The following is a 26027-nucleotide window of genomic DNA, read 5'->3' on the forward strand; positions in this document are numbered from 1 at the left end:
TTACCGACCTCGGAAGGATGGAAGGCTGAGTCAACCTTGAGCCGGCTACCTGGGATTTGAACCCCAGGTCGTGAGCACAGTTTTAGCTGCAGTACAGCGTTTTAACCACTGCGCCACGAGGCTCTTTTATACAAGGTATATGATTGGCTAAGAGAAAACTGCATCTCTAATTCAAGCTTTATGGAAGAAAGTGATACGGAGTTTTGAAGCTCTGGTAGAATTCCTTTTAGCTATGCAGAAGTACAGAGGCTCACAGATGAGAATAGCTACAAGGTCCCCAGAGTCCACCCCTTAACTGGTACTTAAAGTCTCAATAAGTCTCAATAATTCATTCTGAGACATTTGTAGGAGAGAAAAATAAACAATTTCTTTACTTACAGTTGCTTGAATTTACCGACTTGTGTTTGCTACTTTCTTTACTGCACACATACTCAGAAACCAACTGAACAGATCAACAGCAAACAAACAACTGCCACCAACCCAGGAAAGAGAGGAGAAAGGCACTCAGAGAGTCAGGGCTCCCTTTGAATTCAAAGGCTGGAAGGAATTATTGGTTAATGCTACATCCTACACACACACCCCACCGAAAAGTCCCTTCGAGTCAAACTTTAAGCTTTTAAATAAAACACCAACAGAAAGATGAGAAACAGATGCAAAAAAAATATCAAAATTTCAAGTACAAAAATGCTACAACCTTAAGTTACAATCTTTTAAAGTCAAAATTCAAATCCACTTGTTTTTACAAAGCTAAAACATGTCTTAGAGGACTTCAAGTGCATGTTCCTTTGAATTCAAATACATATCATAATTCCTCTGCAAGAAACTATTAACAAGAAAGACCACGGATCCATAAGAGTTTTTATCAGACCCTTCTTTTTAGGAAACCATAACTTAGCTTTCTTAATAATAATTACAAGTTTTATATTTATATAACTCCTCCTTTCCCAAGAGTTCTCATACTTCAGTGATTTATTACCAAGATCTGCATTTGCTGCTGAGTTTGGCACTATTTTTATGACATGGAAATGGTTTCTCTGCCAGCCTCTTTACTATTTTAAGGGCCCTTTGAAAGTCAACAGCAGCCTACCCATGTCCTCGTTTGACGAGTTTCTCTGTTCACATGGTAATGGCAACTTCACTACTGTGATTATATCTCTGCTGTTGGTAGTGTACACTCAGCCTTGAATAGGCCTTGAAGAGAAGAGCCTCAAGTGGCCATAGTCTTTCTTAAATTCTTGGCTTCAGTATTAGCAATGACGGTGACAGCTGATTAATTTTCAACTCTCCTTTTCTCTGATGTCAAACAAAAAAGTCTGGGTTTAGAAATACAATTAGTCATGCACAGAGTTGTTGTTGTTGTTGCTTAGTCGTTAAGTCATGTCCAACTCTTTGTGACCCCATGGACCAGAGCACGCCAGGCCCTCCTGTCTTCCACTGCCTCCCGGAGTTGGGTCAAACATGCATAGAGTAGACCCATTCATATCAAGGTAGTTGTAATTGACTAAAATTGTGCTGATTTCAGTGGTCTGGGTGGTGTGGGTAGAATGTTGGACTGAGTGTCAGGAGTACTGGGTTCAAATCTCTTCTTCCTGCATTAGTAAAACCATTCCTTGAACATCTCATATGGCTTTGAAGCAACAAAAACAAGGGTAGGTGGTACATTTATCAGGCCATTAAAGGAACTGTGACAACCCCAGACCTACTGGAGGATGCCACAGTTTCACTAAGCTGCCACCAACCATTCCCTATATGAAGTCACACAGACCAGGGATGGATTTTTAACAAATAAAGGAATAAGGTTTATTTAAATCACACACAGGGAAAATAAAATGATCAAGTGAATAAGATACAGTAACGTGGCTTAGTCTCAATCATACATACACCAGGTAGGTTCACACAGAACACCTTTAAATAAAGCACAGACCCTGAACCTATCAGTTCTGGCTAACCATACAGACACCTGAACCTATCAGGTTGGTACTGACTGACACACAGTAGTACCCTGTCTGACACACAGACTCCCACTCAAGCTTCTTCTCTCAGCTCTCCTTCAGCTCTCTCTCAGCTCTCCTACCTTCTCCACACAGGCTTCACATATATATACAGTACAGCCCCTCCTCCTGATGTCCCGCCTTCCACACCCCATAGGATGGAACTTTCCCTCCAAACCCATGACAGACAGGTAACATCAGTGCTGTATGTAACACCTCCCCTCTTTATAAGTTGTTTTGTAGGGGGAAAGCTAAGGTGCTTTTCACCAAAAAACAACCTGGATAAAACACACAAAAACAGTTATACATACAATATCATACTTACTTATACTTACACTCTAAGTTAAACATTTACCATTTTCAATACATCAAGTTACCTTTATTCATACAAACCAAACATGTTTAATAACCAAGTACATTTAACCTTTGGTCACCAAAATATATACATAGTCCATGTTTCTTTCGCCGTCTTCATTCTTCAGGTCTTGACAAGGCGTCAGCAACACAGTTCACTGACCCTCTGACCACCTTCACTTCAAAGTCATAGTCCTGCAGGTTTAAAGCCCACCTCATAAGTTTACTATTGTGGGTTTTCATTGTCTTTAACCATTGCAGTGGTGAATGGTCAGTGCACAGAACAAAATGTCTTCCCCAGATGTAAGGCTTGGCCTTCTGGATCGCGTAGACTATGGCCAGGCACTCCTTCTCCACGGTTGCCAAATGTCTCTCACCTTTCTGGAGTTTCCTACTCAGGTAGGACACTGGATGCTGGTCACCATTTTCATCCTCCTGGCAAAGAACTGCTCCTACCCCGCTGTTAGACGCATCGGTGTAGATGACGAACTCCCGGTCGAAGTCTGGAGCACGCAGCACTGGATAGTTGATGAGGGCCTCCTTCAACCTCTGGAACGCCTCCTCACAGTCGCTGGTCCACGGGATGCGGTCATCAGTCTTCTTCCTCGTCAAATCGGTCAGCGGAGCCGCAATCTCGCTAAACCTCGGGATGAACTTTCTGTAGTAGCCCACCAACCCAAGAAATGATTTGACCTTTTTCTTGGTGTTGGGTCTAGGCCAATCACGAACGGCTTCTATTTTGGCCTCTAGGGGTTTTATCACTCCTCCCCCTACTATGTGACCCAAGTATTTTATTTCGGCTACCCAGCTGCAGTTTGTTCTCTTTGCAGGGCCTGGGCCAAAGCACTCCCTCCCCTGGGTTAAAGTGCCTCTCCCTGCCTTCCTGGTCATCCCAAGCTTTCTTTCTGACCTTTTGAGCTTGCAGGGTCTCTGCTGCTAGCTCTAGGTTTCTCTTTAGGTCATTCATCAAGGTGTCTATATATGTCACAACATCTTGTGGGTCATCCTGGGTGATCTGCTCCCAATTTTGTTTGATCAAATCAAGGGGCCCTTTCACCCTTCTCCCAAATAAAAGTTCAAACGGACTGAACCCGGTACTGGCTTGTGGCACTGATCGATAAGCAAACAAAAGGGATTGCAGCTTCTGGTCCCAATTGTTTGGATTCTCTGCCAAGTAAGCCCTAATCATGCGCATTAGAGTCCCATTGAACTTCTCCGTTAACCCATTACTTTCAGGGTGATAGGCAGTGGTTTCCTTGTGTTTAATTCCACAGATTTGCCATAACCGTTTCATGAGCTTCGATGTAAACGATGCGCCCAAATCTGTGATTATTTCTGAGGCAAATCCCATCCTGGACATATACCCCACCAAGGCATCTGCCACTGTGTTAGTTTCAATGTTAGTCAAGGGAATGGCTTCAGGGTACCTCGTGGCATGGTCCACAATGGTGAGAATGAACCTGTTCCCCCTCTTTGTGGCCTTGGGCAAAGGTCCCACAATATCCACCCCTATACATTTGAATGGAGTGTCAATCACAGGCAAAGGGCACAATTTTGCTTTGGTCCTGTCACGGTTATTCCCCTGCCTCTGACACTCATCACATTGTTTACAGAACTCCTTGATCCGCTTCCCTATTTCAGGCCAGTAAAAATTCTGTGTGATTCTCTGCTGTGTTTTGTTCACCCCTAAGTGCGCAGCAAACATGTCAGAGTGCCCCCTTTTTAAGATCATGGGGCGATACTTTTCAGGTACCACCAGCTGACTTCTGATCCAATCTCCCCCTTTTGAGATATTCCTCAGGGTCTCTCTATATAAAATTCCCTTTTTCTCTCGAAATCTCACTGGGGTTTCAGGTGTTGGCTGGGCGTCTGTCACCTGTTCAAAACACTTTTGGAGAGTGGCGTCTGCCTTCTGCTCCTGGCCAAATCGGCTGTCTGTAGTTAAGGTGTCCACCACAGCTTCGGAACTCCCCTCTGCTTCCGTCTCGGGCTCATCAGTACCCCCCTGAACTGTCCCCGTGGTGGCTTGTGAGCGTGTAATCACTAGCACCCGTTTCACATGTTCAGCCAGGTCATTTCCCACGAGCACTGCTGCTGGCAGAGTCGATGAAATCGCTAGCCGCCAAACTCCCCTCCAGCCTTGAAAGTTCACAGGTACCTCAGCTACTGGCAGCGAGATCACCTGTCCCTCAATCCCTGCCACCTTTATGCTCTCATTCGGGATTATATACTCCCTAGGAATAATATCTGGATGGCACAGGGTCACCTGGGAACAAGTATCCCTCAGCCCCCTATACTGATGGTCAAGTATTCCTACGTCCACCCCTGCGGTTTCAAACAACTGAGAATCTGTTCTCACTAGCAAGCAGCGCTTGACCTCCACAAGAGGACCATTTCCCTCAGCCTGATCAGCAGATGTAACTGTTCCAGATTGAGTAGCCATGGCAACAGGCTCCCTCAGTGACAAGGAGCTTTGCTCTTTCTGGACACAGAACACAGCTTTTGGCTTGGTTCCACTCAAATCATGAGGCACATTTCCTTTTAGCTGCTTTAATTTCTCACACTCTGAGATTAGATGGCCCTTTCCTTGACAGAAATAACATTTTCTGCTGTATTTTGATTCTTTCTCATCTTGTTTTGGTTTTCCCTCCAAAATCTGAGGTCTTGGTTTCGTGTCTGAGGGCTTCCCTTCACCATGGGCCCCTCCCACTTGCTGGTTTTTTCCTGTTCCCTGAGAGTACTTGCTGTAGGTTTCTTTGGGTTTACCTATAGATTTCCCCTCACCTAAGGGCTTTCTTATTTGGGAAATAAAATCTGCAATTTCGGCCGCTTCGGCCACAGATTTCGGTTTCCTTTCCCTCACCTGGAACTTCAGTTCCCCATGCAGGACTGAATAAAACTGTTCCAGTGCTATCAGGTCTTTGAGCTGCTGGAAGGTCTCTGTTCCCTCCTGAGATAGCCATTTCTCTAGCAGCCTCACCAGTTGGGCCCCCACCTGGGTAAAAGTCTGCTCTGGTTTCTTGGTGAGTGACCTGAATCTCTGCCTCAGCTGTTCCGCATTTATCCCATGTCTGGCAAACACCAGTTTTTTAAACTCTGCAAAATCTTTTAGCAGTTCCTCTGGCATCTCTGCATAGACTTCTGCCAGGCTGCCACTGATTAAAGATCGCATAATGGTCATCTTCTCAGTTTCCCTTACTGAGAAGTCCACAAACGCTCTTTCCACTAGGGAAAAGAACACCTCAGGGCAATCTCCCTTGTGGTATACAGGGAATTTCTTCAGGTCAGTTTTAGACAATTGGCCTCCCTCAGAATCCCTATTGTTATTATTGTTCTGGTTCATCAGTTCCAATTTTCTTAACTCATACGCCATCCTTTCTTTTTCCAGAGCAATTTTCTCTCTCTCTCTCTCCATTTCCATTCTCTCTCTCTCCAATCTTTCTTCTCTTTCCATTTTCTCTATTTCAAATTGCCTTTGTTTCTCTCTTTCCCTTTCTTCTTTCTCTTTGCTCCATTTCCCTCACCCTCAGGTCATGCTGTTGGGCTATGAGCATTTTCCTGAGTTCTGGGTTCTGTTCTCCCGTGCTCTCATCCTGCACTGAGCCAAATTCATCCTCAGAACCTTGGTCTACCTGGGGTTCCCTCGCTTCACCCATTTCTGCCATTTGGCTTCGAGTCAAGGGCATAATCCCCCCCCCCCCAGAACAGGCTGCTTTCAAAAGTCAAGCCTCAAAATAAAGCGACCACTTTTTTTTCTCTCTCTCTTTTGCCTCAGAACCAGCCTTCTATAGATTGCTGCTGTTCTTCAGCACTAACTTGCAACTGTTGCCAGCCAGAGTCTACCCCCCTCTGCTAGGCCTCTCAGCAGACAGGCTAGATCACTGCTACTTCACTCAGCTTTGCCTCAGCTTTTTCCCGCCAAAATGGGTTGCCTCAGAGCTCCCTAATCTGGTCCCCAATCTGAGGTTACACGTTCTTCTACTAGCTTACCTCCCCGTGAGGTAAGCCTAGAAGATTACCTACGCGCTCTCAGATTGTCCCTGACTAGACCCCCCTTGCTCTGGGCACACCCGCCAAGGCCTTGCTGTACCACTGGACAACTGGACCAGCCGCATCCCACACGCTGGACACCAATCAATGTGAGAACCCCAGACCTACTGGAGGATGCCACAGTTTCACTAAGCTGCCACCAACCATTCCCTATATGAAGTCACACAGACCAGGGATGGATTTTTAACAAATAAAGGAATAAGGTTTATTTAAATCACACACAGGGAAAATAAAATGATCAAGTGAATAAGATACAGTAACGTGGCTTAGTCTCAATCATACATACACCAGGTAGGTTCACACAGAACACCTTTAAATAAAGCACAGACCCTGAACCTATCAGTTCTGGCTAACCATACAGACACCTGAACCTATCAGGTTGGTACTGACTGACACACAGTAGTACCCTGTCTGACACACAGACTCCCACTCAAGCTTCTTCTCTCAGCTCTCCTTCAGCTCTCTCTCAGCTCTCCTACCTTCTCCACACAGGCTTCACATATATATACAGTACAGCCCCTCCTCCTGATGTCCCGCCTTCCACACCCCATAGGATGGAACTTTCCCTCCAAACCCATGACAGACAGGTAACATCAGTGCTGTATGTAACAGGAACTACTAGCTTTCAATGTACAGTAGGACCCTTGTATCAGCAGGGGATCTATCCCATGATCTACTGTGAATGCCTGGGACTATGGATAGTAGCAAACCCTAGATGCAGTGTACAACGGGGAGAGACAAAGGTCACAAGGCCTGTCTCCTTACATGTTGTCTATATGGCAGCAGCAAACCACAGATAACTGGAAGTGGATACTGATCCTGCAGTACATGGATCATACTGTATTCTCATCTCCGTCAGGCTGTACATGAATATGGTAGATAGTGCAGGAGAAAAACCAACATGAGAACCCTCAAAGTCCTGGTAGAGGCCTGTTCATGATTTGTTTCTTGAAAATTACAGTGGTGCCTCGCATAGCGAGGTTAATCCGTTCCGGATTAACCTTCGCTATAGCGAAACATCGCTGAACGGGACAAAAGAAGCCATTGGAACACATTAAACATCATTTAATGCGTTCCAAATCGGACCAAAACTCACCGTTCAGCGATGCTTCCAGGGTCCGGCAGCCATTTTCTCGCCCTCGGTAAGCGAGGGGACGGCGCGAAAACGCTGCGTGCGGCCATTTCGGGGGTCCGGCAACAGCTGATCGCCCGAGGGCAAGAGGAGGAGGAGGAAGAGGGAAGGTGCGGGGGGAGGAGGATGAAGAGGGAAAGGGGGGCGGACGCACGAGCATGCGCCACTTCCTTTCCTCCATCTGCCTGCCTGCCTGCCTGCGTTCCTCCCCAGCGGCGGCAGAAGAGGGAGGAGGAGGAAGAGGGAAAGTGTGGGGGAAAGAGGATGAAGAGGGAAAGGGGGCCGGACGCACGAGCGCGCGCCACTTCCCTCCCTCCGCCTGCCTGTCTCGCCGCCTGCTTTTCTCCCCGGCCAGCACGGCCCCGCATCACTCTCTCAGCGGTGGTGGCGGCTCCTTCTGACGGGCCCCCCACATGGAAAATCGGTAAGTGAGTTTTGCCCATTGGGGCCGACGCTATGCCTCCGCATTAGCGATCCCGGAAAAGGGATCGCTATGCGGATTCGTCGTTATACGGTGCACTCGTAATGCGAGGCACCACTGTAGTTACAAAAAGAAGTCAGGAGTACAGTGGTGCCTCGCAAGATGAACACCTCACGGGACGAAAAACCCGCAAGACAATTGTTTTTTGCGATCTGTATGGCGCCTTACAAGACGGTTTCTTCTATGGCTGTGCTTCGCAAGATGTTTTTTTTTTCCTGAGACCAATGCCTCGCAAGATGAAAAATTTCATTCCTCTTGTGAGGTTCCCATAAGAATGCATTGCAATGCATTCCTATGGGAAGCCGCTATTTGCGTGATAATTTTTTCGCAAGACAGCGCTACTCGCAGAACGAATTACATTCGTCTTGCGAGGCACCACTGTATAGGTTTCAAATTCCACCCTTGGTGGCTCTTGGTGGAATCAGCTCTTCCAACAATTCAAACAACGGGCTGCCAGATATTCAGCATTTCCCCCTAACCCCATTGCCTTCCTTTGTCTCAAAAATGGTCACATACCTTAGGAACCCTAGAAGGGTTGCCACAAGTTGGAAGTGACTTGTCAGTCCATTATGACAAATTTCTAGTAGGCATATTTACTAGAGATTGTATACAAATATCCCCACACAGGTGGTGTTCACGAGGGTCCAGCCCCATGGGGCCGGACGGTCCACTCACCGATCTGATGCAGATGTGGACGGCGTAATTCTACCAATGGCTCTGCAGTGCACGATCCACTCGCCACTCTTCAACCTTGCAATGAGTGCTTGTCCTCCCACCTCCTGCCAGGAGTGATGAGCGGATCATGCACTGCGGACCCATTGGTAGAATCGCACTGTCCACGGAGGATCGGTGAGTGGACCATCCGGCCCCATGGGGCTGGACCCTTGTGAACGCCACCTGTGTGGGGATATTCGTATACGAATATCCCCATCTCCAGTATTTACTATCTTTGGACAAACATGCAAAAAACACACCCAACAACACTAAATCAAGGCTGTTTGGGTGATACTGGAGTAATTATGGGTCAGATCAAGGAGCTGCTCTTCTCCCTCAAACAGAGGAACACCACAATAGATACTTTGGTCAAAAGTCTTGTTGCTTAGCATTAGAGATGGGCATGAACCCCCAGTTCAAGTTGTTCCTGCTGGTTTGCTTGTTGGCCGAACAGATGTTTGGTGCTTACCAGCCCTGTCTTCTCTGGCAGGTGTCCATTCAGAGGATGGGGGTTTCATGAGCCAACTGCTTTGTAAATTCGATTGATTCAAAAGGGCTTACTTTAGCTGTGACTTATTTCATCATCATAGGTTGGAGTTAAGAATAGGCCCATTTGAATCAACTGAATTTATGCAGGAGTTGACTCACATAATCCCCTCAAAGCATAGTGCCTAAGTTGGTTTACTCTTTTTTTAAGAGATGCTGAATCTCATTCTTGTGACATTTCTCTGAATGCAATAGCTTTCTTCTCCCATCCATTGTTTTCTCGAGACATTACAAGATTTTGTTTTCCCCTTCTCACTGAAATGCATACCCATTTTCTTGATATACAGTATATGGATTTTGTTTGCATTTGCTCCCTGGATTAAAGTATGTTTCTGCACGTTTTCAGTGCCTTTCATTTTTAGCCTTTCACATTTTTTTTAGAACGGCATATAGGCTTTTATGCATAGTTTATTTCTTCGAAATGCTATGCAAGCTGTAGAAATCTCTGCATTTACACAACAGGACATACTTTATCTTACACTTATTTTCAGGAAATGCAAAACAAGTTATTTCTATGAGAATATTATTTTTCCATCCTGCCCCCCTCTCAATCTCTCTCTGCATCCCATAAATTTGTTAATTTAGAGTAAAAAGATCCATGCTGCCATTGCTTGGCACTCTTAGCCTGCTGTGCATTGCATAGAATCAGTTGTAATTGCATTACAGGGCTTTGATAAATAGAGGAAATGCTTCTCTCTGGGATATGTAACAAGTTCTCCTGTAGAGAATGATACTTGATCTCTGGTGAAAGAATTGAGGATCTTTAGAGATAATGGCCCAGATTTATTAGACTGCCAATACACAGAGTGTGTTTTTCTAATTCATGAATGTCATGCAAATAGAGTGAGCATGCATGATGCACAGTTTAATAAACATGGAAATCCAGCAATTACCATAAAATTGGTGATTATCTACACCCAAGATAAATTAGCATATTTAACTCTTACAATAACTGGTATAAAAAGGAGTCTCTGACATGTTGGTGTTAGAGACAGGGCAAAATTCCTCCTAAAGCAAAACTTTCAGGCAAAGTTGAAGCATTGGACTTTTTGTAGGATGAGGGAAAAGTTTCCCAGGGATTCGCAGTACATCCAAGCTAAGATTGTGTGCCGTGCAATTTGTAGACAGTTCAGGCAATGCAGAAAAATGCTTAATGATTGTGTAGGTTTGTTATGAGTGCGTTTTTCAACCACTTCATTTTTAAAAAACCTCACTCACCTGTTTTTCATTGACCTCACCTTGCTTTGCACATTGGACTGTTGGTTCATATTCTGCTTTTGATCTACAACAATTCCAAGATCTTTGTCATTCATAGTATTATTGAGCCAACTATCCCCCATCTTTTAACTGTGCATTCCTCCTCCCACAATGTATAGAACTTTGTAATTATCCCTGTTAAATTTCATTCTCATGTTTTCAGCCCGGTGTTTAAGCCTATCAACATCTTTTCGAATCTTGTTTCTGTCTTCCCAGGTACCAGCTATTCCATCCAATTTTGTGTCATCTACAAATTTGATAACTATTGCCTGCACTCTCTCATCCACCTCATTGGATGTCACAACAGAGATGGGGGGAAAAGCAGAGTGCAGTAGAAAGGAAGGGCTCCCTTTGAATTCTGGAGTTAGGAGCAAATTGTTGATTGGTTTTGGATAGACTGACAGCCCACAGCCAAAGCTACTAGAGGCAGCATGCGAGGCTGCGAGCAATAACAAAACCCTCCAACAATATGGTCAGTCCAAGCTTTCATTCAGAAATGTTTGTTGTTCAACTGTCAGCCTTTGAAGCAGGGCTTTGCTGGTAGCGTATGGGATGAAAGGGAATCAGACATCTAAAATGTCAGCTCTCGCTCTCAGCTGGAATGTATTGATTACTAGGTAAGCTTCCATTCTGTAGTTCCTTGGCTAGGAAAGTCATGTGCAGTAAGTGCTCCTTCACTACACAATGCAGCAAGACAGGAGGGAGGATTTGCTGAACTCTCTCTACCCCCACTCTCTGAGCTTGAAAAGAAATTACTGTGTCTGGCAGATATTAGAAGGGGTTGATCTCTGAAGCACCAAGCCTCTTAATTAAAGCTCTGCTGAGGCATTTGGCCTGAGAGCATGTAGGACTCACAATACAACGGGGGTACAGGGGCACACTTGCATAGGCACTTTCCATATCCATACCATAGTTACATCCCAGTTGTATTTGTGTAAAATACTCTATGTGGGGCTCCCTTTGGAAAGTACTTGGAAACTTCAGGGTGTCAAAAACACTGCAGCCAGATTGTTTGTTTGTTTGTTTGTTTGTTTGTTTGTTCGTCCGTCCGTCCGTCCGTCCGTCCCTCCCTCCCTCCCTCCCTCCCTCCCATTCATTCATTCATTCATTCATTCATTCATTCATTCATTCATTCATTCATTCATTCATTCATTCATTCATTCATTCACATAAGACCCCTTGCAACGGCAGCTCTATTGGCTGCTGATCAGTTTCTGGGCTCAATTCAAAGTGCTAGTTCCAACCTATAAAGCCCTAAATGGCTTGGCTCCAGTCCTCCTGTATTCGTTGTGTGTGTCTGTGTTTGCTTCCCCAAAAGAACAGACGGTAGTTTTATGGAATGAAGTTATGACAAATTACAGAATCTTTCATGTCGGGGGGAGAGTTCCTTGTTTGCTTGTTGTGCTTATGGTGAAAAATCTCATGGGGCCTGAACAATTCTCCTTCAGGTTTCTTACATGGAGACCACCTATACTGACCAGAACAATGGATTTAGCAAGTAAATTTTTTCACATTGCTGTCACAATTTCAAATGCAGTTCTGCTAGGTTGGCAGGAGAGTTGGAGAAAGTACTTAAGAAACAGTTGTCAAAATGCCCCCCCCCCCCGCGATGGAGAAGTTGTACCAAGCTATTGTGTTGATTATGGTGTGACATTTGCGATGCTTTTCATTCTTGCATCTTTTTTGATTTAAGAATCTGTCAATAGCTGGCTGAGTTGCTTAAAAGGTGGATTTTAAAGTTAGCAGATCATCCCATGTATTTTCCAGGATACAGGGGTTTAGCATGAATTCCCTGGAGGACTTATTGTGGTCCTAGTTCATGGTCACCCTCACTGTTTCCCAACTAGTCATGACTCCCAAGGGGCTTTTAATATATTTGGGGGGGTGTCACAGGTTGCCTTATATGTGTCACAAAGGTAAAAGTAAAGGTTCTCCTTGATATTTAGTTCAGTCATGTCCGACTCTAGAGCACAGTGCTTATCCCTATTTCTGAGCCATAGAGCCAGCGTTTGTCCAAAGACAGTTACTGTGGTCACGTGGCCAGTGTGACTAGACACGGAACGCCGTGACCTTCCGACTGAGATGGTACCTATTTATCCACTTGCATTTTACATGCTTTCAAACTGTTGTGTTTTGTTTAGTTGTTAAGTCGTATCTGATTCTTCGTGACCCCATGGACCAGAGCATGCCAGGCCCTCCTGTCTTCCACTGCCTCCCGGAGTTGGGTCAAATTCATTTTGGTCGCTTCGATGACACTGTCCATCCATCTCATCCTCTGTAGTCCCCTTCTCCTCTTGCCCTCACACTTTCCCAACATCAGGGGCTTTTCCAGGGAATCTTCTCTTCTCATTTCGAACTGTAGCTCTTGTTAAATAATTTCTTCCTTGTCCTGTCTAAGCAGGATATTAAAAATTAATGTATGTTTGTATGAATGAGAAACAAGCTTTTTGGGGGAGAAAGAAGCCTCTACTTTCTGAGAAAGGATGGCTTTACCCCATTAAAATGCCTTTTTACGCAAACATAATTGTGACGGCAGGTTGCAGGTTGCTTGGCTATTATAAAAAGCAGGGGGTCATGACTTGAAAAAGGTTTGGGGGCCACTGGCTAGCTGAACTCTTGATGCTTTGTTAGTACATGACGTTCATGTTGCTGTTAACCTTTAAGAAAATCAATAGATTCCTGCCGGCGTGTGTTGCTGTGGTTACTCCTAATGAGTTGTATAAACTCTTGCTGCTCTTTTTGAATATGACTGATTGCCCACGTAAAGTGCTGTTATTAAACAAACTGCAATCTTTAAAATGTATATACCTGAGCACACATATATTAGGCTAGTGGAAATCTTTTTAAAATGAAGTTAATATTTTGCTGCCTATTAAAAATCAATGAGAGGTTGATTGCAAAGCTACCCCCCCGCCACCCACCATGCTTTATTGATGGAATAATCCGTCCACAATTGGTACCTTGATCAGGAGGCTTGTTGCGCCATCTGGTGTTTCAAAACAATAACTACACCAAGGTGGAGCTAAAGGCAAAAAGTGTTCGGGAAGCGCCTTCCTTTAGTTTCCACAGTGTTAAGGGCATATTGGAAAATTCTGAAGATAAGAGATAAACAGATTCAGCCAAAAGCAACCCATTGTCCAGTCGTATTTGAAAGCAAAACATTTAATTGTTTTGTTATCATCTTAAAAGCAAGCAGTGGGTTAAATTAAAATAATTAAAACTATTTAAAGAGCACATCAAAAAGCAAAAACAAACAAAACCACTGTTGTTGTTTAGTCATTAAGTCATGTCCGACTCTTCGTGACCCCATGGACCAGAGCACACCAGGCCCTTCTGTCTTCCACTGCCTCCCAGAGTTTGGTACCAAATTCATGTTGATAGCTTCGAATTGCCCTTCTTTGGGATTGGGATATAGACTGATCTTTTCCAGTCCTCTGGCCACTGCTGAGTTTTCTCAACTTGCTGGCATATTGAGTGTAGCACCTAAACAGTGTCATATTTTAAGATTTTAAATAGTTCCTCTGGAATGCCATCACCTCCACTGGCCTTGTTGTTAGCCATGCTTTCTAAGGCCTACTTGACTTCACTCTCCAGGATGTCTGGCTCAAGGTCAGAAACCACACTAACTGGGTTGTCCAGGATGTCCAGATCTTTCTGGTATAATTCTTCTGTGTATTCTTGCCACCTTTACTTGATGTCTTCTGCTTCTGGAACGTCCCTCCCATTTTTGTCCTTTATCACGTCCATCTTTGCACAAAAGGTTCCTTTAATATCTCAAATTTTCTTGAACAGATCTCTGGTTTTTCCCTTTCTCTTATTTTCCTCTATTTCTTTGCACTGGTCATTTAAAAAGGCCCTCTCGACTCTCCTTGCTATTCTTTGGGAAAAAAAGTAGTGTGCTTATAAAGCATTCTTTGGGCGGTTTACAATTTTAATTGTGCAGGCTACACATTGCCCCTCCCCCTGAATAAGCTGGGTACGCGATTTACTGACATTAGAAGGATGGAGGGCTGAGTCTACCGTGAGCTGGCTACCTGAGTCTGGTGGGATCAAATTCAGATCATGGCCCGAGTCTTGACTGCAGTACTGAGGTTTAACCATTGTGTCTGGAGAAAGATCTGCCATTAAAAGATGCTACTGTAACAGTCAAGGGCTACCTGAATGGACAGAATTGGGAGGGGGGAGAGGGCTGTGGAAGGGAATTCAGCAACTTGAAAGCAGCCACCAAGAAGGCCCTGACTTGTGTTCTCCCCAAATGAAGGAATGGCTTCTCCTGAAGATCTTAAGACCCTGGCTGGCTCGTACAGAGACAAACCAAGAAATAAGAGAGCATGAAGAACAACAGCCCACTTCCCAGAAACTGGTCCTCTCTGTTTGTGAACATGGAAGTGTTCCTTTCAACTATTAAAGCTAATAAGCTTTTTTTAAAAAATGAAACATGGTTCGAACAACTTGAACAGAAGGCATAGTTCACGTGTTACTAATACCTATGATCACTTAATCTTCCACTCTAGAGGAAAATTTCAAGCAGCAGCTCTCCTTAAATACAGTAGAACTGTGGTGTCTGCAGGGGATCAGTGTCAGCCCCCTCCCGATTCCCAAAAAGCATGGGTACAGAAATGCTATATATAGCATAGTCTCTGGTTTGCTCTAGTGGCCAGTTCTGGTAATACACTTTGGAAACATGTGTTTCTGGGGGCTTTTATTTCATATTTTCAGGCCCACGGATCCTGCAGTTCTACTGTAGTTACAAAACAGGCTTTGATATCATGAAGCAATTGTGATTTGTGCTGTGCTAGAAACGTATTCCATTTAAAAATTTGGTAGAAAAGAGGTTGGGTTTAGACTCGTTTCCAGCACAGAAGAAAGTCCTTATGGGTGAGGAGTAGGGTTCTCTCACTGAGTTCAGTGTCAAAGTAGCCAGGAGATGTGCCTATATGTGTGACAAAGTGTTTTGTCTTTCCTTATACAAGCGTCTCTTCCGTGGTTCTGTGGTCTCCCTGGCCGCCCACGCTTCAGCTCTGGCACAAGCGATGGTATCTTGAGGCAGTTCTCCCCATGGGCTCCCCCCACCATTCAGGGAGTTTAAAAGAGGTTTTAAAGGTTTGAAAAAGCAATAATAGAGGCTAGAATCTTTAAAAAATGGTTCAGTCCATCCAAGTATGTAGCAGAAGGTGGAAGGCTGTGCCACAGGAAGGAAGTTTGTGGGGCAGATTTCAGTATAACAGTAGACATGTTACTTTTTCGGATTTTGGAAGCATTGCTTTTCAGGCTGGCTAAAGCACTCTGGGAACTGTAAACCAAAAGGTAGCTTTTCCAAGATCTGCTTCCTCAGATTCCTTCCTTCCTTCCTTCCTTCCTTCCTTCCTTCCTTCCTTCCTTCCTTCCTTCCTTCATTCATTCATTCATTCATTCATTCATTCCCTCTTCCTTCCTTCCTTCCTTCCTTCCTTCCTTCCTTCCTTCCTTCCTTCCTTCCTTCCTTCCTTCCTTCCTTCCTTCCTTCCTTCCTTCCTTCCTTCCTTCCTTCCTTTCTTTCTTTCTTTCTTTCTTTTCCTTCCTTCCTTCCTTCCTTCCTTCCTTCCTTCCTTCCTTCCTTCCTTTCTTTCTTTTCCTTCCTTCCTTCCTTCCTTCCTTCCTCTTCTCTCTCTCTGTTTCCTTCCTTCCTTCCTTCCTTCCTTCCTTCCTTCCTTCCTTCCTTCCTTCCTTCCTTCCTTCCTTCCTTCCTTCCTTCCTTCATTCATTCATTCATTCATTCATTCATTCATTCATTCATTCCCTCTTCCTTCCTTCCTTCCTTCCTTCCTTCCTTCCTTCCTTCCTTCCTTTCTTTTCCTTCCTTCCTTCCTTCCTTCCTTCCTTCCTTCCTTCCTTCCTTCCTTCCTTCCTTCCTTCTTTCCTTCCTTCCTTCCTTCCTTCCTTCCTTCCTTTCTTTCTTTCTTTTCCTTCCTTCCTTCCTTCCTTCCTTCCTTCCTTCCTTCCTTCCTTCCTTCCTTCCTTCCTTTCTTTCTTTTCCTTCCTTCCTTCCTTCCTTCCTTCCTTCCTTCCTTCCTTCCTTCCTTCCTTCCTTCCTTCCTTCCTTCCTTCCTTCCTTCCTCTTCTCTCTCTCTGTTTCCTTCCTTCCTTCCTTCCTTCCTTCCTTCCTTCCTTCCTTCCTTCCTTCCTTCCTTCCTTCCTTCCTTCCTTCCTTCCTTCCTTCCTTCCTTCCTTCCTTCCTTCCTTCCTTCCTTCCTTCCTTGGAGGACTCCATAAAGGACTCCGTACGGGTGGCTCACAGCAATCAAAATTAAAGATGGGGAAAAATTGCTGGTTCACTTCCTGTGTGAACACCCTGTCCCCTTCTGGAGGAGGCATCCACTCAGTGGTAGCACATGGAGAAGGTGGGGTGGGCACTTCTGCCAAGCGGGAACAGGGGCACTGAACCCCGGATCAGCTGTTCAGCTTCACATTTCTAGAAGGATCTGCCTTATTAGGAATTCTTTCCGAAGGATGAAGTCCACAAGTGAATTCAAAGAATATTCGAGGTGCAGCAACGCAAGCCTGAGGCGCTGCTACGTCCATTTCATGTTTTTAAACAAACAAACGGAGATTAATAATTCCTCCTCACTCCCACCCCACTGCCTCTTTTGGTGCTTTTAAAAGAGGGCCCCATTTCCATTTAATCATTCACAGCGGCAAAGTCTGTGCAGCTCCATTAGAGGTAATTACAGGGGATTTAAAATATCTGTTGTGGGCTGGAAGTACACAACGTCCCATGCGTAGCATAGCAGGCACTCGTTTGTAATTATCATTCATCATCCACCTGTTCCTTTGTGAATATATGAATCTCTCTCTCTCTCTCTCTCTCTCTGTGTGTGTGTGTGTGTGTATGTGTGTGTAGGAGAGGGGCCCTCTGTTCAACTGCAGTTAATTGGGAGAAAAGAGTGGGCAGCTCTTAAAGACAAGTTTTGTACAACTTGGGAATTGCCAGGCTGAATATAACTCACCAGCTGTGTCTCGACGCCTGCCAAAATATTCGACCACCCCCGTGATTTTTCACTCCCAAATAATACCAAAACAGAGAGATTTGAGCATCTGGCGGGCTGTCGTACGAGCATGATGAGTAAAGTTGTCAGGTCGGGTGCCTCCCCTTTCCTGATATTTTAAGGCTGGAATCTTAGATGAGGGAGTCGGTCCTCGTGATGATGATCGTAGTCGGCTTGCCAGCTCAGAAAAGAGAAGAGTGGCTTCCCATTGGTTGACCTGCTGTGATGTCACTGAAAGAGGGCAGGCAGACCATGGTCAGGAGAAGTTCAGCAAACCATCCCAGCTGAGCCCTAGCCATGGCTAGAAGTGGGTGGAGATGCCTGTCCAGGCTTTACACACAAACATGACATTTTGGATTCTCTCTGGCATATTTTTCCCCTGAGATCGGTTTCTCTTTCTGGAGTCTTGAGAGAGGTGTAGCAATTCCCTGAAACCTCATCTGGTATTCTGAGAGGTTGCTCTTTTCTCATGAAGATGCATCAAACAGTGGCTGAGCTTGTTGCTTCTAGGCCAGGTGATGGTGGAAATGAGTCTGAAGGAGTGTCTCGGAAAATAGACACTCCTTTGGTCTAGATGGACGGGACAGAAATCCAACGAACAAACGAACAGACAGACAGACAGACAGACAGACAGACAGACAGACAGACAGACAGACAGACAGACAGACAGACAGACAAACAAACAAACAAACAAACAAACAAACAAACAAACAAACAAATAAATAAATAAATAAATAAATAAATAAATAAATAAATAAATAAATAAATAAATAAATAAGGTCCACAGACCAAGGGAAACCCCGCTAATATTGGCTAGCTGGGTAATCTTACCGTCCCAGCCAAGATAGGGGAACTTTTTTGGGTTGACCCAGCAGGTGGCAAAATACAACCAGCAGCAGAGTTGTTGCCTAACAGAGCTTGTGTTGTTATCATTGCTTGTCGTTGTCTAAACTTATCAACTGCCCCATAGCACTAGTGCAGTCTCTGGGCGGTTTACAACATAATTGTACAAACAACACCTTTCCGCCTCTCCCCCCACCCCCAACCTGGGCACTCATTTTACCAACCTTGGAAGGATGGAAGACTGAATCTGCCATGAGCTGGCTACCTGAAACCCTCGGAATCAAACTCAGCTCATGAGCAGAGACTTAACTTGCAGTACTGCAGTTTAATCACTGTGCTGTGGGGCCTTTGTGTGAGCCCAAGAGTTTAATTCCATCTCGAGAGCAAACGTCAAGTTTTTTGTCCTCATCAAGCATTGCCTCCTTGACATTTTTCTCTTCACCTGGAGATCGGGGGGGGGGGGGGGAACCACAGGACTATCGTGAAACTTCTACCAGTGTTAAGGTAGCTTGGAAACCACCTGTCCATCATTGCTGTAGCTGCATGTCATCTGCCAATAGCGTGACGGAAGGTGGGACATAAGGGGTGGAGCCAATGTATATAAGGGGAGTGAATGGGTGTGAGTGCTTTAGATAGGGACCAGATAGGGACTGGTTAAGAACCGGTTAGGGTGTTAGGGTTTGTTCCTATTGTGAAGAACTGTCCTATATAGTGAGGGTCTGTGAGAGAGTGTGTGAGTGTGTGGAACTTTATTAGTTATTGCCTTATTATTTGAGTGATTAAAGTGATTTACTATTCCTTTTGTTATAACCAATAAACACAAGCTTTTATTTTCATAATCATTTATTAGTCTGAAGAGTCTTTTGAGGGAATAGTTGGTGGCAGCGTGAATAAAGTGAGTGTGTGAGAGTGACGTGGCACCTCCTTTGTGACGTGTGAGGAGGCTGTCACAACCAGCATCTTGAGAACTGGCAAAATCTTCTGATGAGCTGGATTGTGTTTTCTGGCTAATTAGCTGTGCCTGCCCATAGAGGATGTGGTTTCAGGGTTTGCGATCTAGAATGTGAGGCCATTGAGATCTTCCCGGGAGACCTTTCTCTGAGTCCAAGCAGTTCGAGGGACACATTGCGAGGAGAGAATGAACTTTCTGTATTGTGGTATTCTGGTTAAAGACTACCCACATTGTGAAAGCCCAAACCGGCACTGCATGGGCCTATTTTTTTTCAATGCCAAGTGAAATCTTGGCTCTTCATTGCAACTTCGAGAGCTACAGTTTTCAGGACTTTATTAGGTTAGGGAGTTTCTGATACCAGACCCGTCGTTTGACACGGCATAATGTTTTTTTTTCAAATTGCTTTCAGTCATTTTAAATTGCTTTGAAGCATTCGTTGCTAAATTGTTTAAACTGCTTTAAACAGTTCACTTTTTTGAAAGTGTTTGAGCTGCTTTGAACAGCTCATTGTCAAATTGTTTGAGCTGCTTTGAACAATTCAAATATTTACATTTTTTCAGGTAACTGTATTGTCTGTAATCCATTCTGAGATCTTTACATTCAGGGCAGGATATACTGTAACTCTGAGAGCTTGGAAGTTTCATTCATTCTGTCATTCATTCGCTCATATACCATCTTTCTCTTGTGTAAGCAACTCAAGGTGGAAGTTAGAGAAAGTAAGATTTCCAAGTTCTGATAAATATTTGGATTAATAAATAAATAACTAAAACCACAGGGAAATCAGGATTGAGGGCATATTAGGAGGTCCAGTGGTGCAGCAGTGATTTTTAAGTCGAGGTAGGCACTCATCACGGCAGTCCCTACAGCCATGGCACCATGAAAAGTCCAAAAATACTGGCCACTCTGTGGATCCAGGCTTTTGAATCAGCGTGAGCAACTTTAATCTCCTCCAGGATCAGGTCTTTTGCGAAGCTAATAGGTCTTGATTGTCGATTTGGCCTCAAACCACTAGAATATATTTACAGCACAAGAAGGTTGCAACCATGTATTGTTGCTGGGGAAACTTCGTTCTACCCACCCAAACGCATACCGAGTGCTGTGAAGACTGAAACTAAGCTCACGGGAAACATGGAAGGGGGGAAAGGGAAGGAGTTTCCTCACCTCGGTTTCCACTGCAGCACTGTAAAGGAATTCCAAAAGTCTTGAAAACAGTCAAATGGTTGCAGTGGGGTATTATTTTTTTATTTATTGGACTTATATACCGCCCCATAGCGCTACAAGCACTCTCCGGGCGGTTTACAATTTTAATTACACAGGCTACACATTATGTGTGGGCGTTGTGAGTTTTGTGGTTGAGTGGGAATAGTCAGGTATTTTTTCCCCCTGGGCTAGTGTAAAAATAGATTTGCTTCCCTTTTTGCTTGTTCCTATTCAGAGAAAAGCACAGGGGGGTCAGTGATATTTCATCTCGCCCTGTGTCTTGAGAAACTGGTCGGTGCATCTTTTGTCACATTTTCCTTTCCTCAAAAAGTAATGCTCACAATACCCAGGACAGTGATTGTACTGACCTGACTGCAAGGCTGTTGTTAGAATCATAGAAATCATAGTAAAGTGATGTTGGAAGGGGCCTACAAGGCCATCAAGTCCAACCCCCTGCTCCATGCAGGAATACATTCAAAGCAGATCTGCCAGGTGATTGTCCAAGTTTTTCTTGAAATCCGCCGCTAAGTTGGGCTTTTTCTGGATTGGTCTAACGAGCACCCTGCCCTCGAGGAGAGAGCCATTGATCATGGCACTGGCCCATTCTATTGTTACAAGTCTGGCCACTTTCAGCAGCCAGGCCAGGCCAGGATCTAGTGATTATTTATTTATTTATTTATTTATTTATTTATTTATTTATTTATTTATTTATTTATTTATTTATTTATTTATTTATTTATTTATTTATTTATTTATTTATTTATTTATTTGTTTGTTTGTTTGTTTGTTTGTTTGTTTGTTTGTTTGTTTGTTTGTTTGTTTGATTGATTTATACCCTGCCTATCTGGTCGGTGAGGACCACTCTAGGTGGCTAACAACCATAAAACAGTACAATAAAAGTGTAAATAGACAATTCTAAATGATAAAAGCACTACATTACAATACACAATATGCAAAACAAAAACAGTAAGAGAGGAAAGGGGGGGGGGGGGTCAGGAGGTATGTGATGGAAGAGGTGGTGGCCCTACAGTGCTCAAGCAGCTTGTTGGTCTCAACTGATGTCACTGGTTGAAATTGTGTCAGGTTCTCCATGCAAGGCGGAGCAGCAGACGTCTTGGCTCGATCTACTGATAAAGAGCAGGAATCCAGGTCCCAGCAGATGGTCTGTACTTTGTTTTTAAAGAAGGCCCTATATGGCTTAGCAGGAGTTATGACTTGTCACAGCAATTCAATGCAAACAGCCCAATTTCTAGGAGTCCATCTTTTTTAGAGTAGGTTTTTTAATGACTGCAGTGCAAAATCTGCTGTTCTCCCATCCTTCCTTAATATTCTCTCTCTCTCTCTTTTTCTTTTGTGCCCCAGAAGTATCGCTACCAAGATGAGGACGTTCCACACGATCATAGTTTACCTCGTTTAACTCACGAAGTGAGGGGGCCAGAACTAGTCCACGTCTCTGAGAAGAACTTGTCGCAGATAGAAAATGTCCACGGATATGTCCTGCAGTCCCACATTTCTCCTCTGAAGGTCAGTAAGGTCTCTCTGTTATATTGCCCTGCTTCAGAAAACATTGAATGGAAGATATTGAAATGTTCATCAGATATTCCTTGATGGAACCGGGTGCCTACTGTAAATTTGGTGGCAGATGCTAAGGATCGGTGTAAGTTTTTGTGTAGTTCCCAAGGTTGATCTGATGGGCCACTGATTTTGACACTGTTATATAGGGGAGCTGTGTTTTGATGAGGGAGGAAATAATCCTGTGCCTAAATTTTTCAGAGTAAATAATAATCCCAAATTCTGCTGTTTTCATCGTTCTGCCTCTACCTTTTTTGCCATTTTTTTCAGGGTGTTTATCAGTACCTCTTGTGCTTGGTTGTAGGAGATGGATCATAATGTGCAGAGCTTGTATTCCTCCAGATGTTGTTAGACTCCAGCTCCCATCATCCTTGTCCCCTGGCTAGAGTTGATATGTTTTGGAGCCCATGAATATTTGAAGGCCCCTCCCCAACTCTGTATACGGTCCAAAGAATCAACGTGGTCTGATGAAGGGAAATGGTGATTGCCATCACCAGACCTCTGTCTGCTGAGCTGTGTTGCTGCTGTTAGCTTCAAATGCTTGTTTTGTGACATATCTGACAAGAGTTTTGCAGTTATTTGTACTCTTTTTTTCTGCTTGCGGTTGGGCAGTAATACTCAGGGAAGTGTTTTCAAGGTGGAACGGCAGACCAACGGTGTACGTCATGACAGTAAAGGTCAAACTCAATGCTACTGAAAGCTGACTTTCCATCAATTGCACCAAGGTTCATATTCTGTGCAACCTTACCTACAGCACCAATACCACAATGAGTGTTGCTTCTGGGGCTTGTAGTCTCTAGCCCATGGGGACCTTGCACCATGTCTACTAAGGGTTACACAACAGGTTGGCTCATGAATCATAACACTCCTCTTCCACCCCTGGATCTGTGCCCAAATGGCATGATGGGCCCAAGTGTGTGAATCTCTCTCCCTAGTGTCGTCCCTTCCGTCTTGAATTTTTCTTCTAGTTTGGTTCTGCATGCAGGTTGAGCAAGGGAAACCTGCTTACACGGACCTCAAGGTGGAGCTATTGAGTCCTACCACCAAGTTGGAATGGGTAGAGATGGGGACGCCAGCTGTGCGGACACCTGACGCACTGAAGGGAAGTGTTCCCCTCCTCCTGTAGAGCCCGCCCTGAACCTTGTATCTGTGCCCAGAGACCTGGCGCTAGACTTACCTATTCCGTGAGACTTCCATCAAAGGCCTGACACTTGACAATCCTAGTTGCTTCACCCTCCACACACTGGGACTCTCAAGGAGTAATGCCAGAGCAAAAGGATGATAGAGACAGTGGTACTGTAGACCCCTTTGAGACAGATGCTTAGGGCCTCGCTCAGTATAAGATGCAGAAGAGCTCTCCAAATGCAGCCACTCTGGCTTCTCACAATTTGAAGGAAGTGAAATCATATACATTACAATTGAAAGAGTGTTGCGAGGGGGGATAAGATAATTCAATGCACAATCGTAAATGATTAGAAGCATCCCCGATGGTTTCCAAGACACCAACACAATCTCTTTGCTGAGAATGATACTGCACCTTCCCTTTTGCTTTCCAATTGACAATGGATGAAATCAATCCTCTGTGTAGTAACAGAGCAGTAGTGCCTTACTACTTCTCTGTTACTGTTATGTGCTGTCAAGTCAGAACTGACTTGTCGTCAGTCTGCAATAGGGCCTTTCAAGGTAAATGAAATCTTTTAGGAGTCATTTTTACCAGTTCCACTCTCAAACTGAATTTCCATGGCTGAGTGGGGATTCAAACCCTGGTCTCTAGAGTCCTAGTCCATCACTCTACGAATTACACCACACTGGGAATCACAAAAGGATCTATAGGGCAATGTATCTTAATAGTTCTGCTTTCAGATATGACGGCAAAGTACACTGACCAAAATCTTAGATATGCTGGCGGAAAAACTAATTTACTTAAGGAGTCTCCCAAAAGCTAGCTAGATAACTTAGTGAGTTAAATTTCTGGTTGCAGGGCCAGAGGTAGGGGGTTCAGTTCCCCATTACGAATCCAGGAAGAGTCAGTCTGTGTGGCCTTGGGCAAGCTGCCCAGTCACAGAACTGCCCACAGAAGAAGGGAACGGTAAACCACTTTTGAAAAAAGTTGGCATCATTCAGAATTGACTTATTTACTATTGACTTAGTAAATTGTTGACATAGTTACTATTATTGACTTAGTTACTATTATTTAAGGAGTCTTTGCTTGTACTCCACATTGTATACTAGTTGCATGATTTGGTATAGACTGAGGAATATAAGTAGTGATTCTTAACCAGTGACAATTCGCCACAGAGATTTATGCCACTGCATTTACACCAGCGTTGGATGTAAACCATAGGGTTTCTTTCGGTCTTAATTTCAAGTTTTACTCCACATCCTTGCTTTTATTTGACACTAGATGGTGCCATTGGCTGGGGATCCTTTTGGTCCGACTGCAAGCAGCCGGGACTCCATAATAACCAAATATCAAGAGTCCTTCCGATACAGAGAGCTGAAGGAATGTAATGCAAGGAAAAACAAACAAACCCTGGCTTAGGTGAGACTGACATGACAGTAATTACCGGTGGCTTTCTGCCCTCACCCCGAGTAACGTGCAGTGGAATTGCAATATAAAAAAATATACTTTATAAAAAAATAAAGTAGCCATAAAATGATCCTTAAAAACTGGCTAGAAACAATTTTAAAACCACAGGCTTGAAAATGTAATTGTGATTGCCTGTTAAAAAGCTCAGGGATGTGGGCAAGTGTTTGGGTCCAAATTCCAAGTTTCTATTGAAAATAAGTTTTTTTCCCCTGTAGAAAATAGGGAGGGCTGAGTGTCAAGTTCAGTCCAAGTCATGGGGGGAGGGGACAAAAACCTGAGTAGAATCCAAATCGGCTGGGGTTCAACAGGATCTGGGAAGCCATCTATTCATCCCCCCCTGATTTAACTGCCAGCAATTTTTGTAGATTAAAAAGGGTAGGCCTATTTGTGTTAGGAAGCAGGGATCTTTGACTGGTCAAGCAGAATCCTACCCTCCTCTGATTACTCTTGATGGGGAAATTGGATTTGATTCTGTATTGTAGAAAACTTTGAGGAGCATTGGGGGTGGGAAGGCGTGTAACTATTTATTATTATTATTAAAAAGATCAAACTCTTTCAAGGAATGTCTTACAACTTCCCCCAGCACATTTGCAATTCAGATGCACCTCTTTATCATGATCTCCCATCTCTCATCTCCTTCCATCTCTGATTGAAACACCCTCATTTTCAGCGCCTCCGGGGAATAGATCTAATCAGTATTCGTCATCAGACAAGAACAGAACCTGCATTTGCGAAAATGAGTCGTTAGGGTTTGTAATTACCGGGCTGGTGTTTGATTTTATTTTCTTCCCATAAGTGTCTTAGAAGACTCAAGGAAGATGGATAAACTCTGCATCTATGCCAGAGGAATAGCTGGGCACGTATTGGTAGGATAGTGAATTCTCCAGATGCTAGACGATGTTCCCGGAGGAACTGCTGTCCTTCCCTGGGATTCCAGAAGGGGAAAATACAGCAAGATAAACTGGAGGAGGAGGAACCCAGATTTTTGTCTTTGAGGTGGCTTTAAAACCCAGCCACCTCAATCCATTGCCAGCTGGCACAAGGGCATATTGGCCTGGCACATACCATATTTTTCCAGTAAAGGAAAGCAGGTATCAAAGCGCTGCAGGATCACTTTGATCCCTGTTTTCCCCTCTGCTTGCTAAGTTCCATGGGGCTTAACAAAAGGAGGGGGAAAGAATCAAAGCAATCTCGTGGCTGTATAATGGGGAAAGGGATCAAAATGATTGTGCAGTTGTGGGATTCCTTTGATCCCTTTCCCCCTCCTTTTGCTCAGCCCCACGGGGCTTAGCACGAAGGGAGAAAACAGGGATCAAAGTG

At 44.3% G+C, this 26027-nt stretch overlaps 1 protein-coding gene across 21 annotated transcripts in view; it reads left to right on the plus strand.

Moving 5' to 3' along the window:
* DLG2 (discs large MAGUK scaffold protein 2) overlaps nt 1–26027 on the plus strand; it is a 1097443-nt gene that overhangs the window by 537061 nt on the left and 534355 nt on the right. For 16 of the 21 annotated variants that reach the window (XM_078390148.1, XM_078390151.1, XM_078390152.1 and 13 more), the window contains one exon: nt 21908–22069. In XM_078390148.1, coding sequence (XP_078246274.1) covers nt 21908–22069 — 162 coding nt within the window. The remainder of the gene's footprint in view (nt 1–21907; nt 22070–26027) is intronic. The other 5 variants (XM_078390150.1, XM_078390159.1, XM_078390160.1 and 2 more) reach the window with 1 other exon arrangement.

Source organism: Pogona vitticeps, chromosome 3 (assembly GCF_051106095.1).
Source record: "Pogona vitticeps strain Pit_001003342236 chromosome 3, PviZW2.1, whole genome shotgun sequence".
Lineage (NCBI taxonomy): Eukaryota > Metazoa > Chordata > Lepidosauria > Squamata > Agamidae > Pogona > Pogona vitticeps.